The sequence below is a fragment of the Delphinapterus leucas genome, chromosome 1, assembly GCF_059928025.1.
Source record: "Delphinapterus leucas isolate spDelLeu-1000000601 "Yukka" chromosome 1, BTC_Dleu_Yukka2, whole genome shotgun sequence".
NCBI classification, from domain to species: Eukaryota; Metazoa; Chordata; class Mammalia; order Artiodactyla; family Monodontidae; genus Delphinapterus; species Delphinapterus leucas.
This window is the reverse complement of record NC_143129.1, coordinates 171,225,478-171,240,138: the sequence shown is the minus strand read 5'-3', so window position 1 is coordinate 171,240,138 and position 14,661 is coordinate 171,225,478. Positions and strand designations below refer to the sequence as shown.

Sequence of the window (14,661 nt, the reverse complement as noted above, 5' to 3'; positions counted from 1 at the left end):
CTCTCCCGTTGCGGAGCACAGGCCCCGGACGCGCAGGCTCAGCGGCCATGGCTCACGGGCCCAGCCACTCTGCGGCATGTGTGATCTTCCTGGACCGGGGCACGAACCCATGTCCCCTGCATCGGCAGGCGGACTCTCAACCACTGCGCCACCAGGGAAGCCCTAGTTATCCATTTTATATATAGTAGTGTGTATATGTCAATCCCAATCTCCCAATTCATTCCACCCTCCCTTCCCCCCTTGGTAACCTTAAGCTTGTTTTCTACATCTGTGACTCTATTTCTGCTTTGTAAATAAGTTCATCTGTTCCATTTTTCTAGATCCCACATATAAGCAATATTATATGATATTTGTCTCTCCCTTTCTGACTACTTCACTCTGTATGACAATCTCTAGGTCTATCCGTGTCGCTGCAAGTGGCATTATTTCAGTCCTTTTTATGAGCCCCCTTTATTTCTGCTCAACACCTGATAACATCTGCTGAACACACGTTGGGAGATGCCCCACTCATTTCCTGGTTTCTAGGAAATGGCAGAGCTGTGAGCGGCGCCCCTCACAGAGACGAGTGGTTCCACCTCTACAGAAATCATCTCCAGTAACTTGCTTCCATTGCTCAGCTGGTTCCCTGCGTCCTCATCGTCACTGTCTGATTCAGTCCCCACAGCATCCTGGCGAGGTCAGTAGCGTCGATATCCCCATCTCACAGGTGAGGAAACTGAGGTCACGAGGTTAAGTGGCCACACAGCCAGTAAGTGGCAGATACGGGAGGCAAACCCACAACTTCTGATTCTAAACCCCACATTCTTTCTTCTGTACATTGGTAAGAAAAATAAAAACAGATCTCATTCTGCCAGGATCAATCTTCCCTGGTGATATGCTTTTAAAAATCTAAAGCCTTTTTTTCCCCTATAGCATGGAATATATTACAAACTTAAATCTTCAACAGCTTTTTTTTTGCTTACAAAAGCAATCCGTGATGGTTGGGTATAAAACTTTTCAAACATTTTGAGTTGGAAAATGAAAAGCTCCGTAACCTCACCTCAAGAGATAACCTGGGTTAAACAGTTGGGCATACATTCTTCTAGATCTGCATGGTCCAACATGTGCTATTTAAATTAAAATAATTAAAATAAAATAATGTTAAAAATTCAGTCTCTCAGTCACACTCGTTGTGGACCTGGGTGGGCACATTTCAAGTACTCAGTATTCACACGCAGTGAATGGCTACAGTATCGGGCAGTAGAGACAGAACATTTTCATCATCACAGAAAGTTCTATTGGACAGCATTGCTCCAGACTCTTCCAAGACATATCCCGACATATATGCATAATGATTGTTAGTATTTTTGGTGAAGTTCCTGGATATGTCATAAGTCTCCGTATGGCCTCACCCATAAAGGGAAGAGACCCTCTAGAGGCAAAAAACAGACACAGGGAAAAACAGTCTAGACAGAAATACACTGAATGTTAGTGGTTTTCTCTGGGTGTTGAGATTACAGAGTTTATTTTTAAATTTCCTAGGTCCTTCAGGTGATCTACAACCTAAAATGCCGGTGGGGTGGGGATGTCGGGTGGATTTATGTTCTCCCTAATGTTCTTGCTGGTTCTAAAAGCTTCAGGGTATGCTCTTGCCCAAGGCTTAATTTATTATCATTGTTTTTAAAATTGTGGACTCATGAAGAATGGAGGCCTGCACAAGTCAAAGGAACGAAGCACACAAGAAGGAGAGGCAGACAGAGGTTCATTTTCAGGCCAGGGGCCCCTCCAGCCTAGGGCTGCCTTAGGCAGGGCTGGCTTCACGGGCCTGCAGGCCAAGCAGTCACACAGGCTCCCTTGCTTAGAAGAGTCCCACGCTTGGTTTCATGCTCTGCAGTTGCCATCTTGAAATTCCTAATGATTTTTGACCAAGCGGCTCTGCATTTTCCTTTTGCACTGTGCCCTGCAAATTGTGTCGCCGGCACTAGTCCCGGGTTCTCCCGGGGATGGGTCTCGTTTTGGCTGCTCTGACTTGTCCTCGTCAGACCACAGACGATCCCATCCATGGCGCACTCTATGTGCCTGAGAAAAAGTTTGCTTTCGTTGCTGAGGTGTGTGTCTAGAGAGTGATAAAAATAGGGCTCGCAAGCAGGTGCGGGAAGGCCCCTGTGGTCTGTGTTCACACACTTACGTGCACTCAAGGCGCACGTCTACACTGGCCTGTTTCAGAGAGCGGCCTGGTGCACCACAGGACGCTCTGCCCCACGTCACTGCCCAGCTTGGATCCTGCCTGGGCCCCCACTGCCTTGAAGGCCATGCTGAACCTCTAGGCCTGGCTCAACTTCCTTCCAGTCTCTTCTCCCTCAACGTCGCCACAGGACCCACAGGCCCTCCCATTTCTAAGCAATCCTCTCTACGTGGTCCTTCTTCCATACCTTTGTCCATGCTATTAATTCTGCTTGGACTCCCCAGTGTTCCTTCCTTCCCAGATCTACCTGTCTCAGATTCTACCCTTTCTGGGAAGCCTTCTGGAATTATTTGAGAAGGGCCTGAAGGTACTCTAATTGCATAGAAGAAAATATGAATCACCTTGCCTGGAGGAATCAGGGAGGGCTCCAAGGAGGTGGTGAGCCTGGGCCTTTAAGAAGAGATGTCTGCCAGGTAGAAAAAGGAGAGTTTTGTCAGGCTGGCTTTGCTATCAGACAGATTCTGACATGAATTTGGGCTTCACCGGTTACTAGCTACATGACATTGGGTGAGTTACTTCCCTTTGCTGAGCCTCAGTTTCCTCATCTGTAAAATGGGGATAATATCGATAACACCTACTACATGGGTTAGAGATTAACTGATTAACTGAAATTAGAACCACCACAGTGCCTGGCACACAGCAAGTCATCAACAAACATGATTCCCCTCTCCCTTCCTCAGTGTCTTCCTTCTGTGAAATGTTAGTGTCCATCGCCCATCGCTCTGGGTCTGTCTGTTTATTCATCTCTGCAATGGAGATAGTGGTGCCCAGCACACGGAGCTGTGATGAGGGTTCTATGGGGTGATGGGAAGTTACAGAAGTCCCAGGAGCCTGAGATTCTACGTTGATAGGAGGGGCATAAGCCGAAGGGGTGCTGGCCTTTCTCACTGGGGCGTTTTCCTGAGGCAAACTTTCCGCACATCACGAGGATGTCAGCTCCAGGAGGTCAGGCACCTGTGTCTGTTTTGTCTGCTCCTGAATCCTCAGTGCCCAGGACAGTGTTTGGCATGTAGGTGATGCTCAATAAATGTCCATTGAATGATCAGCAGCACCAACTGGCCCACATCACACCCCAAGTCCTGGGCACTGGGAATGGGAGAATCCAGGGAAACCAGCCCTTTCCAGGGAAAACTGTCTTCAGATTGGGACCACAACACAGGCCACAAGCATTTCCCAAGCACCTGCTGTATGCATGGCTCTGCCCAGCCCAGGGCAGACCCTTGCTCCACAGCCAGATAGGGAGAGATAGGGAGCGCCGGGGAGGAAGATGACTGACACAGCGATTTGGGAAGAGGAAGAGAGACGAGGGGCGGCCGGTGGGGCCTTGGCTGGGCAGGAGCAGGCCGGCCCCTTGCTGCAGCCCCGGCTGATGGGAGGCCCAGCTCACCTGCTCCTGGGAGTGTGGGGCTGCCTCTTCCTCTTCCTTGTTCTGAAAAAAAAGTTTCCCCTAAATTTACAAGTAATACATGTTCAGTGTTTAGCAGTTTGGAAAACCTACAAAAATCACCCAGAGAATTAGAAATAAAGGCTCCCCGCCATCACTGCATCATGTAGCACTAACTACAACATTTTCGTGTTGTCCTTCCAGTCTTTTTCCTAAGGTGGCCTTGTTCCCAGAGGCGGCTTCCTCTGCCTGCCCCGAAAGGGATATGCCTGCGGTACAGGGGAGAGCCAGGCTCAATGCCATGAGCCCCTCCCACCCCTAACATGGGGCCCCAACCATGCTGGCCCCGATGCATCTTCCTAAGATATGAGGGAGCCCAGAGCTGTGGGTGAGACCTCAGCAGGGCTTCCTCCATGGTGGGTAACGGGGGGGCAGAACTAGGGTTCAGTGAGGGAGGACGGAATGGAAGTCCTCAAGGTGGGGGCACTTCTTGGGGCCATGCAGTGTTGGCCTTTAGCCACTGGGCACCCGGGCGAGTTGAGTCTGGGGCAGGGGCATGACCAAAATGGACCTCCCTTCTCCTCCCCATGCCCTTTCTTTTCAGCCCCTTTCATTTGAGCACCCCAAGTTTTCCTTCCCTTAACACCTTCTACTTGCTGTATACCCAGCCGCTGTTCTCTTAACAAAGGTGAGCAGATCAGTGAACTCACGGGCACTGGACCCTGCGTTCTAAAAAAAGCCCAGTCGGCAATGCTTCACCCCAGAGGGGCCGAGTGCCGTGGTGGAATTTAAGTCCACCAGTGTCCACTTTCAGTGTCACACAATGAAGGATGTTCTGGGGGGCTGACTTCGGTCACCCCTGCGAATCATAAGTTATGGCATCCACCCTTTCCGCCCACACGTAAGTCTGAACCTTTTGCCAAAAACACTTTTCCCAGACGTGAAAGAAAACCCCAAAGAGGAACCTAACCCTTCACACAGCTGCACCAATTGGATGTGAGAGCTCAGGCACCCACTAGCAAGCGTTTCAAAGAACGAGCCAGACGGCAAAGGGGAAGTGAGGGGAGAAGCTGGAACCCTCCCTGGAGGTCAGTGTTGGTCCATCTATTCATTGGTCCTTTCACCCTCTGTCTCCTCCCTCCTCTTAGCAAGAAGCGCTGAGCCTGACCTGCTCCCAGGAGCACCCCACCCGACAGGAGGGGGTGCGGGGAGTGAGGGCGGGGGCAGGGCTCTCCCGAGGCCTGGAGGGGAGAAGGGGGGAACCCGGGAAGTCTCCCCAGAGGGGGCGGCCTTTAGGCTGGGTTTTTATTTTTTTAAACATCTTTATTGGAGTATAATTGCTTTACAATGGTGTGTTAGTTTCTGCTTTATAACAAAGTGAATCAGTTGTACATATACATATGTCCCCATATCTCTTCCCTCCCACCCTCCCTATCCCACCCCTCTAGGTGGTCACAAAGCACCGAGCTGATCTCCCTGTGCTATGCGGCTGTTCCCACTAGCTATTTTGCATTTGGTAGTGTACGTATGTCCATGCCACTCTCTCACTTTGTCCCAGCTTACCTTTCCCCCTCCCCGTATCCTCAAGTCCATTCTCCAGTAGGTCTGCGTCTTTATTCCTGTCTTGCCCCTAGGCTCTTCATGACCATTTTTTGGTTTGTTTTTTAGATTCCATATATATGTGTTAGCATACGGTATTTGTTTTTCTCTTTCTGACTTACTTCACTCTGTATGACAGACTCTAGGTCCATCCACCTCACTACAAATAACTCAATTTCGTTTCTTTTTATGGCTGAGTAATATTCCATTGTATATATGTCAGGCTGGGTCTTGAGAGGAGAGAGGCAGGTTTCTCACCTTCCCCATCTTGTTCAGAGTCAGACTCTTTTGCCCAGGAGGAGCGGGACCATGAAATAGTCATAATTTCCATAATTATGGAGGTCTTGCCTCTGCACCAAGCCCTATATTAAGTACGTAATATACATGATCTCATTAACCCACCCAACACATCTTGAGATGGCTACCGTTCGTTCTCCCGATTGTACAGATGAGAAAACTGAGTTCAGAGAGGCGAGGCACTTTGTCCGAGGCCACAGAGTGAGGAAATGACGGGGCCTGGCTGCAGCCTGGGCTTGTAACTAACTGCATTTCATGTGGCCTCTTCCCCAGAGGACACCCTCTTCTCCATCCCCATCTCTGGGAGCCATTGACAAGGGGCCTGACAGTCCCACTACAGTCTCCCCCATGCTTACCTCTCTCCAGCACTGAGAGCACCAGGTGGTTCGTGCTGGAGATGGAGCAATGGGGTGATACGTGGGAACATCTGCCGGGTGGCAAGTGAACGAACGTGGGGAGGCGGCGGGGCCGAGAGGCTCAAAGAAGTGGCCGTGCTGAGTGAGCACTTGCTATAGACCAGTGCCGTGCGCAGGGCTTCAGGGCAGGGTCACATTCTCCCTTGCAACCACCCTAGTCCCATCTTACAGAGGAGGAAAGAGACTCAAAGAGGTGAATTAACATGTTGGGTCACCCAGCTATCTAACAGTTTAAACCTGGCTTGACTCTTAAACTGTATGCGAGCCTGGTCCCCGAGTAGCTGAGAAAAGTTGGTGTTCCTGCTACGGAATTCGACTTCACAGAAGACCACACATCTCTTTGGACCTCAGTTTCCCCATCTATAAACCGAGGCGGAGGCCCTCTGCCTGCCAGCTCCAGCATTCTCCTGGATTCACGCACTGTTCCTGCTTCTTGTGGAGTCTCCAGGTGTGACAAGTCTCGCTCCTAGCCTCAGTGTCACAATTCCCAGCCCAGCTGTGTCCCTCCAGAAAGTGCTGTTTCAAGGCGGGTGATGGAGGACTCATGTTCCAAATCCACTGAGGGATAAAGCCCTCCCTTCCTCCCTCCCTCCGTCCCCTTCCAGCACGTAAGGGAGGCTACTGGGCACCAAGGCGGGAATAACTGGCTGATGCCCCAGGCCGGCTCGGGCCCGGAATCTCCCAGGAGGCCAGGGCTCCCTGGTGGCCACAGGTAGTCCCAGGGAAGACCCCTGGCAGAGGGGTGTTTGAGCTCAGTCTTGAAGATTGGGTGAGACTCCTCCGCTGCCAGCTGGGTACCCCCCGGCTTGGTGGATTTGAGGAAGGCTCTGCAGATGACGCATCCCCAGGAGACGGAAGTAGGAGCTGGTGCTGCGGCCGCCCCACCGAAGCCTGAGCCCAGAGCCCAGGTTCCCCGCCTTTGGAGGAGTCTGAACTGGCTCAGAGGTGAGGCTGGGGTCAGGGGGTGCTTCTGCCTCCCTTCCCTAGGAGGCTTCTCGAAGGTCAGGTTTGCAGGCCCTGTTGCTCTGGGGCATCTAACTCCTGGCTGCTCTCCGGTAGCCGAGCGGGCCTCAGCTTTGATGCAGCCACCTCAAGACTGAGGCGTCAATGGGCTCTCTATGTGACCAGTGGGGCCGCTGGGGGCCGCCGGCCGCCGTCGTGGGCGCGGGTGAGGCCTGGACACACAGTCCCACTGTGTGGGGCCGGCTTATGCCCGCCCAGACCCTGTGGCCAGTGGGGGACTCCCAGGAATGCCCTTCCTGCCTGGGGGGCACTGTGGACTGGCAGGGTGGTCTGGGGAGATGGGCGTGTGCAGGGCGGCCTCAGGAGCCGCCGTCAAAGGGCCCCGGCAGAGGTGGCGCCAGGCAAACGCCAGAGTGGCTGTGGGTGGCTGGCGGTCAGCACCTTCATCTCCCAGGGTCACGGGGGAGGGGAGGCGGCCAAGGGCGCTCTACCCAGGGTGACCAACCATCCTGGGGTGCCCGGGACTCGGGAGAGTCCCCTGTTGTTTAGCCACTGCCCAGAGCTGAGCACAGGACACGGTGAGTGACCTCTCTGGTCGCGGCAGCTCTCCCACCATCCAGTGACCTCTGAGTCAGACCCTCCCGGCTAGACCTGCCCAGGGCCGTTCTGTGAGGCCTGCCTCACACCTGAGAGGCCACTTCCCATTCCTTCCAGGTGTCTTCAGCTTTGCAGCTGCCCACCACTGCTCAGAGAACTCTGGCCAGACAGGCCCGTCCCGGTCCCCTTCCAGCACCTCACCGCGCATGGTACTCCCAGCCATCCCAGGAGGTGCCCACAGTCATCTCATCCTTTCCTGCCTCTGCATCTTTGCCCACCCAGGCCATTGCCTCTGCCTGGGACATCCTTTCCCCGCCTGTCACCCCCTCACCCTGCAAGGCCCCGCTCCAGGAGGACTGTCTTCCCCCAGGCTGACCAGTGCCCCCTCTCTGATCCCCCAGCCCCCTGTTCTTTGTGCCTTATAAATTTATCACACCCCAGTGCAATTTTCAGTTTACCCATGTCTTTCCACACCAGACTGTGACTTCAAGGGTGGAGAGCCTGACCTAGTCACCCTTGTACCTGAGCTCCCAGCACAAGGCCAGGGTCCTGATAATTTAAAAAATGGAGGCATTTACTGAGCACTTACTCTATGCCAGGCACCCTGCTCATTTAATTCTCTCCAGAGCCCATGGACTTGATGTAAGCATCATTGCCATTTCACAGATGGGGAAACAGAGGCACAGAGAGGTGAAGTGGCTCGCCCCGGGCTACAAGGTTAGTGAAGGGCAGAGCCAGGACTTGAGCCTGGAGCGTCTGATTCCAGAGCCCAGCTTGAATCTCGGTATCTACTCCTTGATAAGCTTTTGTGGAATTACTGAATAAAGGAAAACCTTTATCTCCCTGAGTCTCCCAATTCCTGCATGTGGCAGCTTAGACCCATTTCCTCCAGTTCCCTCCCTGGAGGGGTGCCCTCCCTCAGTGTCCTGGGGAGAGTGCTTTTGCCATTGGGGGTGCGGTTTGAGGGTGCTGTGAGAGGGACCTGCTGCAAGGGGGATGCCCCCAGGGGGTTCAGAGAAGGGCCTCATGGGGCAGATCCAGAATAAAGGAGCTGGCCCTCCATGGGTTGTGGACGGGCCCTTGGGCAGCATCAAGGCCGTTGCCCACATTTGTCAGGTGGGGAAACTGAGGCCCAGAGACCGGAAGGGACTCGCCCATAGTCACACAGAGTACCATTAGGCCTCAGCTTCCGCATTTGTCAAAGAAAATATTCATACCCCTTCTCCTACCTGGGAGAGTCCCAGAGAAGAGATGGGAGAAGGTGGTGAATTGCTCAGGGCACAGGGCACCCCAGGAGCCCCCTTTGGCCTCTCAGTGCCTGGAATTCTGCCATCAGCCTGCAGCTCTGTGGGGTAAGCACCGCCCTCTTCATGTCTCCTCCTCACCCTCTACTTTGTGTGGAAATCAAATGCCTCTTCACGCTCTCCCCAGACCTCTCTGTCACAGGGAACTGAGAGCAGTTCTGGAATCGGGAACCCAGCCTGAAAAGCTCTCGAGGGGCAGTGATGTCGTGAGACCCACTGGCTCCACTGCCTCCGGCTGAGGAGCTGGGACTGCAGGCCTGCATTCAGGGGGGTCCGTGAACTCAGGCGGGAAACACGTGACAGCTCTCCTTTCACTGACCTCTAACTAAAATGTAGCATCTTTTGCCACAGTGATTTTGTCACCCATGGAAATCACAGATATCCTCCAGTCTCATCAGGGCTGTCACGGATTCTCTTGAAATACCACGTATGCCCATTCCTGCTGTATTACGGCCGTTACTATCTCCACTGAGAGGCCCATGGTCACGGAGTCACAGACTTGCTTTTTTATAGTTGGATAACTGTATTTCCATAGATTTGGGGTTTTTTCATAGTTCTTTGTATTTTGTTTTATGCGTTTAAAAATTCGATTCTGAGGAGTCTGTAGGCTTCCTGAGACTCCAGAAAGGTCTGTGGTTCAGGGCAGGTTAAGGACCCTACATGGGACAGCATGTAGCCGAGCACTGCAGGACCCAGAGGCTGGATCGCTTTGGGGACAGAATTGGCAGCTGCAGCCCTCTGAGCCTCCAGAGACAGGATTTGGTAGACAGATCCCCCAAAGTGAGCAGAATGTGGGGGACAGAACTGGGCAGGAGAGAGGGGACCAGACAATGGGGACAGAACACGGAGCTGCAGGGAAAGCCTCAGACCCCAGACCCTGAGGCCTCGCCCGGACCCTGTCTTACAAGACACATCTGCATCCCTGCCCACCAGGCATCAGCCCGCTCTGTGCACACAGCCGGCCCAAAGCCACCAGCTCTCCTTTTCCTCTCCCTCTGTGTCACTGTTTACCATCTCTCGGGCCCCATGGCATCAGGAACCCATCCTAGGTGGGTGGCCCTTTAGTCCTGTCTCCCAAGTTTCCTTTGTTTTAAACTCGACATTTCTCCATCTTGCTCACGGAGGGAGAAACACAGATTACAAAGACCCAGCAAATGGTTTTTATAAACTCTTATTTTCTTGCCACAGAACTGCCTTTAATTAGCTCCGAGGACTACAAAGGGAACAGCGTTATAATAGGAGCCGCTTGAAGGAAGGAGCCCATGGCGCTCGGCTCCCAGACCTCGGGCTGCTGCTGGTCACCAGCCACAGGCAGGTCTGACGGGAGCGCCCCCGCCTCTCCCCACTCAGCCCCCACATGCGGGCACACAACCTGCCTCAGCTTCTCTCCAGGGAGGAGGAATGGGTCCAGCCCTCAGACAAGCCCTCGCAGAAACCTCTGGACAATAGGCACCCACATGTGCCTCAGTCCCTGCCCAGAGCTGGCTGCCCAAGGACTGGCGCAGAGTCACGTGTTAGCCCACAGCAGGACAGGCAGATGGGCAGAAGGGCAGATGGACAGTCAGACCGACTTCTGTGTCTCAGCCGACCACCTCAGCTGAGAAAAGGCAACGCCAGGCCCCCAGACCCTGGAGTTCCGGATGCCACTCAGTCCTTCTATCCTGGAGGAGGACTTATCCCCGTGTATAACCCAGAGGCAGTGCCCTCATACACAGTCCGTTCCCAGCCTCAGGCAATCAGAATGTCACAGCCAGAGGGGCCTCCATTTGGGGCACAGAGAGGTTAAGTAACTTGTCTAAGGCCGCTCAGCAAGGTCGCCACTGAGCTGGGACTCAGACTCAGGGCCTCTTGACCTCCAGTCTCAGGTGCCACAGCCCCCTCTGGGCTCCTACTAGCGGGGAGGAAGGCAGCAGGGGGGCCAGACAGAGGCAGGAACAGTCTCCCCCCGAGTTCTAGCCTCAGTCAGGGGTTTCAAGCGGGGGATCCCGGGACCCTATCCTTTTTGAGGCACGTAACTCCGACCTCTGGGTTCCTCTAGGCCACGAATAGAGGCGGAAGCCACCCAGAAACACTTATTTCTACCCGGGACCAAGTCCATAAGCCTTCCCGAGGCCTGCTCCCTCAACTCCAATCCAGTTTCAAGGTCACGCAGAGCGGCACGAGTTCCAACAAAAGCCTGTAGCCCCTTCCTCCCTCTGCTTCCCTCATCCCAGGAATTACTCGGAAAATCCAATGCAGGAGAAGTCCTCGGGAAGGTCTCTAGATCCTAAGGCGTAGACTTGCCCCCTGCCTGCTCCACAGCTCTGCTCAGAAGCTGGCTGGGCTCTGGGGGATCGGAGTATCTGAGCGTCTGCCTGAGCACAGGTAGAGGGTCTGAGCTCTCTGGATGGGCCAGGGACTGGGGCAGCTGGGCTCAGGAGCCCTGATGGTGAGGCGGGAAGCCTCGGGTCACAGGGACACCCCTGTGTCCTCTCCACCCCACGACCCTCCGAGGTCTGGCCTTTGAGGTCTTGAGGTCTTGTGGTATCCATGGCGCCCACCACGAACAGTCCCCACCAGCCGAGGATGAAAGTCCACAAGGGTGCTCCACTGCAGGAGACCACGGAGGCCACCAAGCCCTCTTCCCACCTCAGGCTTTCAGAAGCCAGCGGATTTAGGTAGTCAGCCCGGGCACTTGAAAGCAGCCAGGGCTGGCGGTGGAGGGTCGCGGTCCGGGGCCTGGCCACAGCTCCCCACCCAAAAGGGGGATCATTACTCACCGCGGATGAAGGTCGGCGAGTAGGTCGGGAAGGAATCGAAGATGCTGTTCGATGCCATGCCCCGCTCTGAGGAAGGCGAGGTTTCAGCCCTTCAGGGGGTTGGGTTGGGATTGACTTGGTTGGCTGTCGTTTTATTTTTTCCTAGCTACTTTTGAAAATAAAGGGGGGGGGGGGGCTGCTGCTTTTTGTTTGTTTTGTCCCTTTATTCCCCCTACTGCTATGAAAAAGAAAAAAGCAAAGAACGCGAGAGTGTGTGTGTGAGCGAGAGAGAAAAAAATCCCCAAGGAAAGTAAGTTTCTGTTTGTACCCAAGAATTTGGATTCCAGGTCCCACAGGAATGTCTCGCCACAAATTTTCAACAGAAGCGTATGCAGAGTGTATCATTAGATGACGGGAAGGGGCCTTTGGCAGCCAGGGCAGGAGTCGCAGGGCAGTGAGAGCAGAGCCAGCCCAGTATCAAGCGCCACGGGAATGAATGAATGAGGCTCGCCCCCGGCAGAGCTCAGCTCAGTGGGTGCGAGGGCGGCCCGGGGGTGGGAGAACGGGGAGCCAACCAGCTCCGGCGCAGGGCCTTGAAGGCGGCTGAGGGCCTGGCCTTGTGGTTCTGTGGTTGAGGGACCAGGCCTTCACGGTGTCAACCCGACCTCAGCTCACAGGATGCAAGAAGTCAGCTCGCGGCCTTGGCCCATTGGCTGGGCGGCGGTCACCTGGGCCATGATGTCACAGCCTCTTAGAAGATCTTGTGGCTGCCTCTCTCTCTTTTTAGAAAAAAAAAAAAAGAAGAAGAAGAAGAAAGAAAGAGAAAGAGAGAACAAAAAGGGATGGCTTTTATTTGTGGAGCTAGCCTCAGCACGCGGCCCAGAAGCAGAACTGGAAGCGGCTGGAGAGGGAGTGGCGTTGGGGGGGGGGCGGTTTGGATCCTGTGGGAGACCCCTTTTTAATTAAGGCCAGTGTTGGCCCGGGCAGCCGGGAGCCCTGCAGGCCCCGCATTGGGCGCCGGGAGCCCGGATCCCCTCCAGGCCCCCCACCCTGTGCTGCGTGTGGCTCTCACGCTGTCATTGCCCACCACTGCAGCTGGGGAGAGGCGTCCACATGTGTGGCTGGGGAGCACTTCAGGGGGATTTTAGGGAGTTGGGATTAAGTACAAAGGGAAACACATGAAGGGACGCCAGTGGCGCTCACGCCGAGGCCTGTCTGCCTTCAGAAAGGCCCTCCTAGGGAAGGCTGGTGGCATGGCCTTGCCAAGGGGCCCTGTGCAGAGCTCAGGTTCTGAGGCCTGCGCCAGTCGTTCAAGGCCCTTTGCTCATTTTGCCCACATGTGCATCTCCGTAGCATTCTCTGTTCCAGCCTAATGTGCCTGGGCTTTCCTGCTTCTGGGTCTTTCCTCTTGCTCTCCCACTCCCCGCTCCCCCCACACCCGGCTCCCAGTGCCCTTTGTCAGCCCCTTTTTGAATGCTTCCATTCCCAGGGAGACTCCAAAGTAGGAAAGACATGGAGGATGATTCAACGCCACACTTCCGTGTTCCCAGAAACCAGGTCAGGCGTTGTGGGGGAGGGTGGCAGTTTTACCATTTCCCTCGTAAGTTCTACTCTCCCATTTCATGGGCCAGACCACTGAGGCCCAGAATACTGAAGTCAGCTTGTGCAAGGCCACACAGTATTCTGAGTGGAATTAGAATGTCAGCCTCTGGCTCAGCAGCCTGGACCTCAGCCATGACACCACAGTGCTCTGCAGCATCCTCTAAGCTAAATCCCAAGGTTTCCAAGAGTCCTCTGCAGACTGGGCACCACCACCTGGCCTCTCCCAGGAAGCCCAAGCTTGGGGCCAGACCCCAGCACCAGCCTCGGACTCACGGTCTTCTCTGTAAGCTAACACGGAGCAGAAGGGGCATCCGGGGGAGGAGGGGCTCGTCCAAGGTCCCAGGGAGACTTGCTTCTGCCCCCAGCCTCACTGGGTCACCTGGGAGCGGGATGCCCTAGGAAATTTGTTGTCTGTGCCTCATCTGGATCCTCATGAAGGCTCAGTCTCCTCTTCCTGACTGGCAAGTTGGTGGAGGCAGGGGATGGGGGTGGAGGTTCTAATTTGTCCAGAGAGGAAGCAGGCTTACAATGAAAGCCACAGGGCTCTGGAGTCAGATTCAAGTTCCAGTGCAGCTCTGCTGGATCCCAGCTGCAAGACTATGGGCCAAGTCACTTGCCTTCTCTGGGCCTCAGTTTCCTTTCCTGTAGAATGGGGACAACACATTTCTCAAAGAGACAGGCAACTGGGTGAGGGCACCATGAAGGTTGGTTTCCTTGTCTGAGGCTCAGTGATGTAATTTGGGCTCTGTTATGAGTAAGTGCAGGAAAAGAACCATCACAGTCACATAGGAGGATAGACTGCCCCTGCTGGAAACTCATCAGCTGGCCTGGCCCGAGTAGGGCCAGGGCGGGGCGGGGTGGGGGGGGGGAAGAGGGGCGGTCAGCGGCACAAGTAGAGCCTGCCAAGGGGCCTTGGCCTCCTGAATAAATTTGGAGCGTTTTGGAGTCTGCCACGTTGTGAAATAGATCAGAGATGAACACAACTGGAAAGACCCCCTTTAATAGAAGTGGAAACTGAGGCCCCCAGAGGGGCAGAGACTCACCCTACCTCACCCGTGAGTCAGTGGAACCCGGGCCCCTGCTTCCCAGCCCAGGAGTTGTTTCCACTCTGCCGACACCACCTCTAGTTTCTAACGTACCACCCTACGCACTTGGCTGTTTTTTCCACACATAAGAGTGGGCCCCCCATAACACCTATAATTTGGTCACTCTGAGGGACTCCCCCTCCCTGGGAAGCTGAGTTCAGGCCCAGGAAGTGGGCCCAGGGGCACTTCTGTGCAGCAGGTGGTTTACTGCTTTCCTGGGACCATGTGGCAAATGCTTACTGGGTGACAAGTTTGGTTTTTCCCTCAAGAGGCTTATAATCTCCATGTGCCTCTTCAGGGGCATGTGCCAGACTTTGCTCGAACTCCTGGAGGCTGCCTACGGAAGCAGAAAGAACCTTCCCGAAGCCTGACTTTGTTCCTATGAGCTGTGAGATTGTGGGCAAAAGGCTTTTTTTCTTCTGAGCCTGCTTCCTCGCCTGTGAGATGGGGCC

At 54.5% G+C, this 14,661-nt stretch overlaps 1 protein-coding gene across 2 annotated transcripts in view; it reads right to left on the bottom strand.

Annotated features, from left to right (window-relative positions):
- The window catches only part of RUNX3 (RUNX family transcription factor 3), a 62,745-nt gene extending 50,803 nt beyond the window's left edge, over nucleotides 1–11,942 (bottom strand). Inside the window, exons 1-2 of one of the 2 annotated variants that reach the window (XM_089898832.1) lie at nucleotides 11,851–11,942; nucleotides 11,544–11,632 (exon numbers count right to left, since the gene is read on the bottom strand). In XM_089898832.1, coding sequence (XP_089754958.1) covers nucleotides 11,544–11,632; nucleotides 11,851–11,927 — 166 coding nt within the window. In that variant the 5' untranslated portion in view covers nucleotides 11,928–11,942. Of the gene's footprint in view, nucleotides 1–11,543; nucleotides 11,721–11,850 lie in introns of those variants that run through there. The other variant, XM_022551808.3, reaches the window with a different exon arrangement.
- Between the last annotated feature and the right edge of the window lie 2,719 nt (nucleotides 11,943–14,661).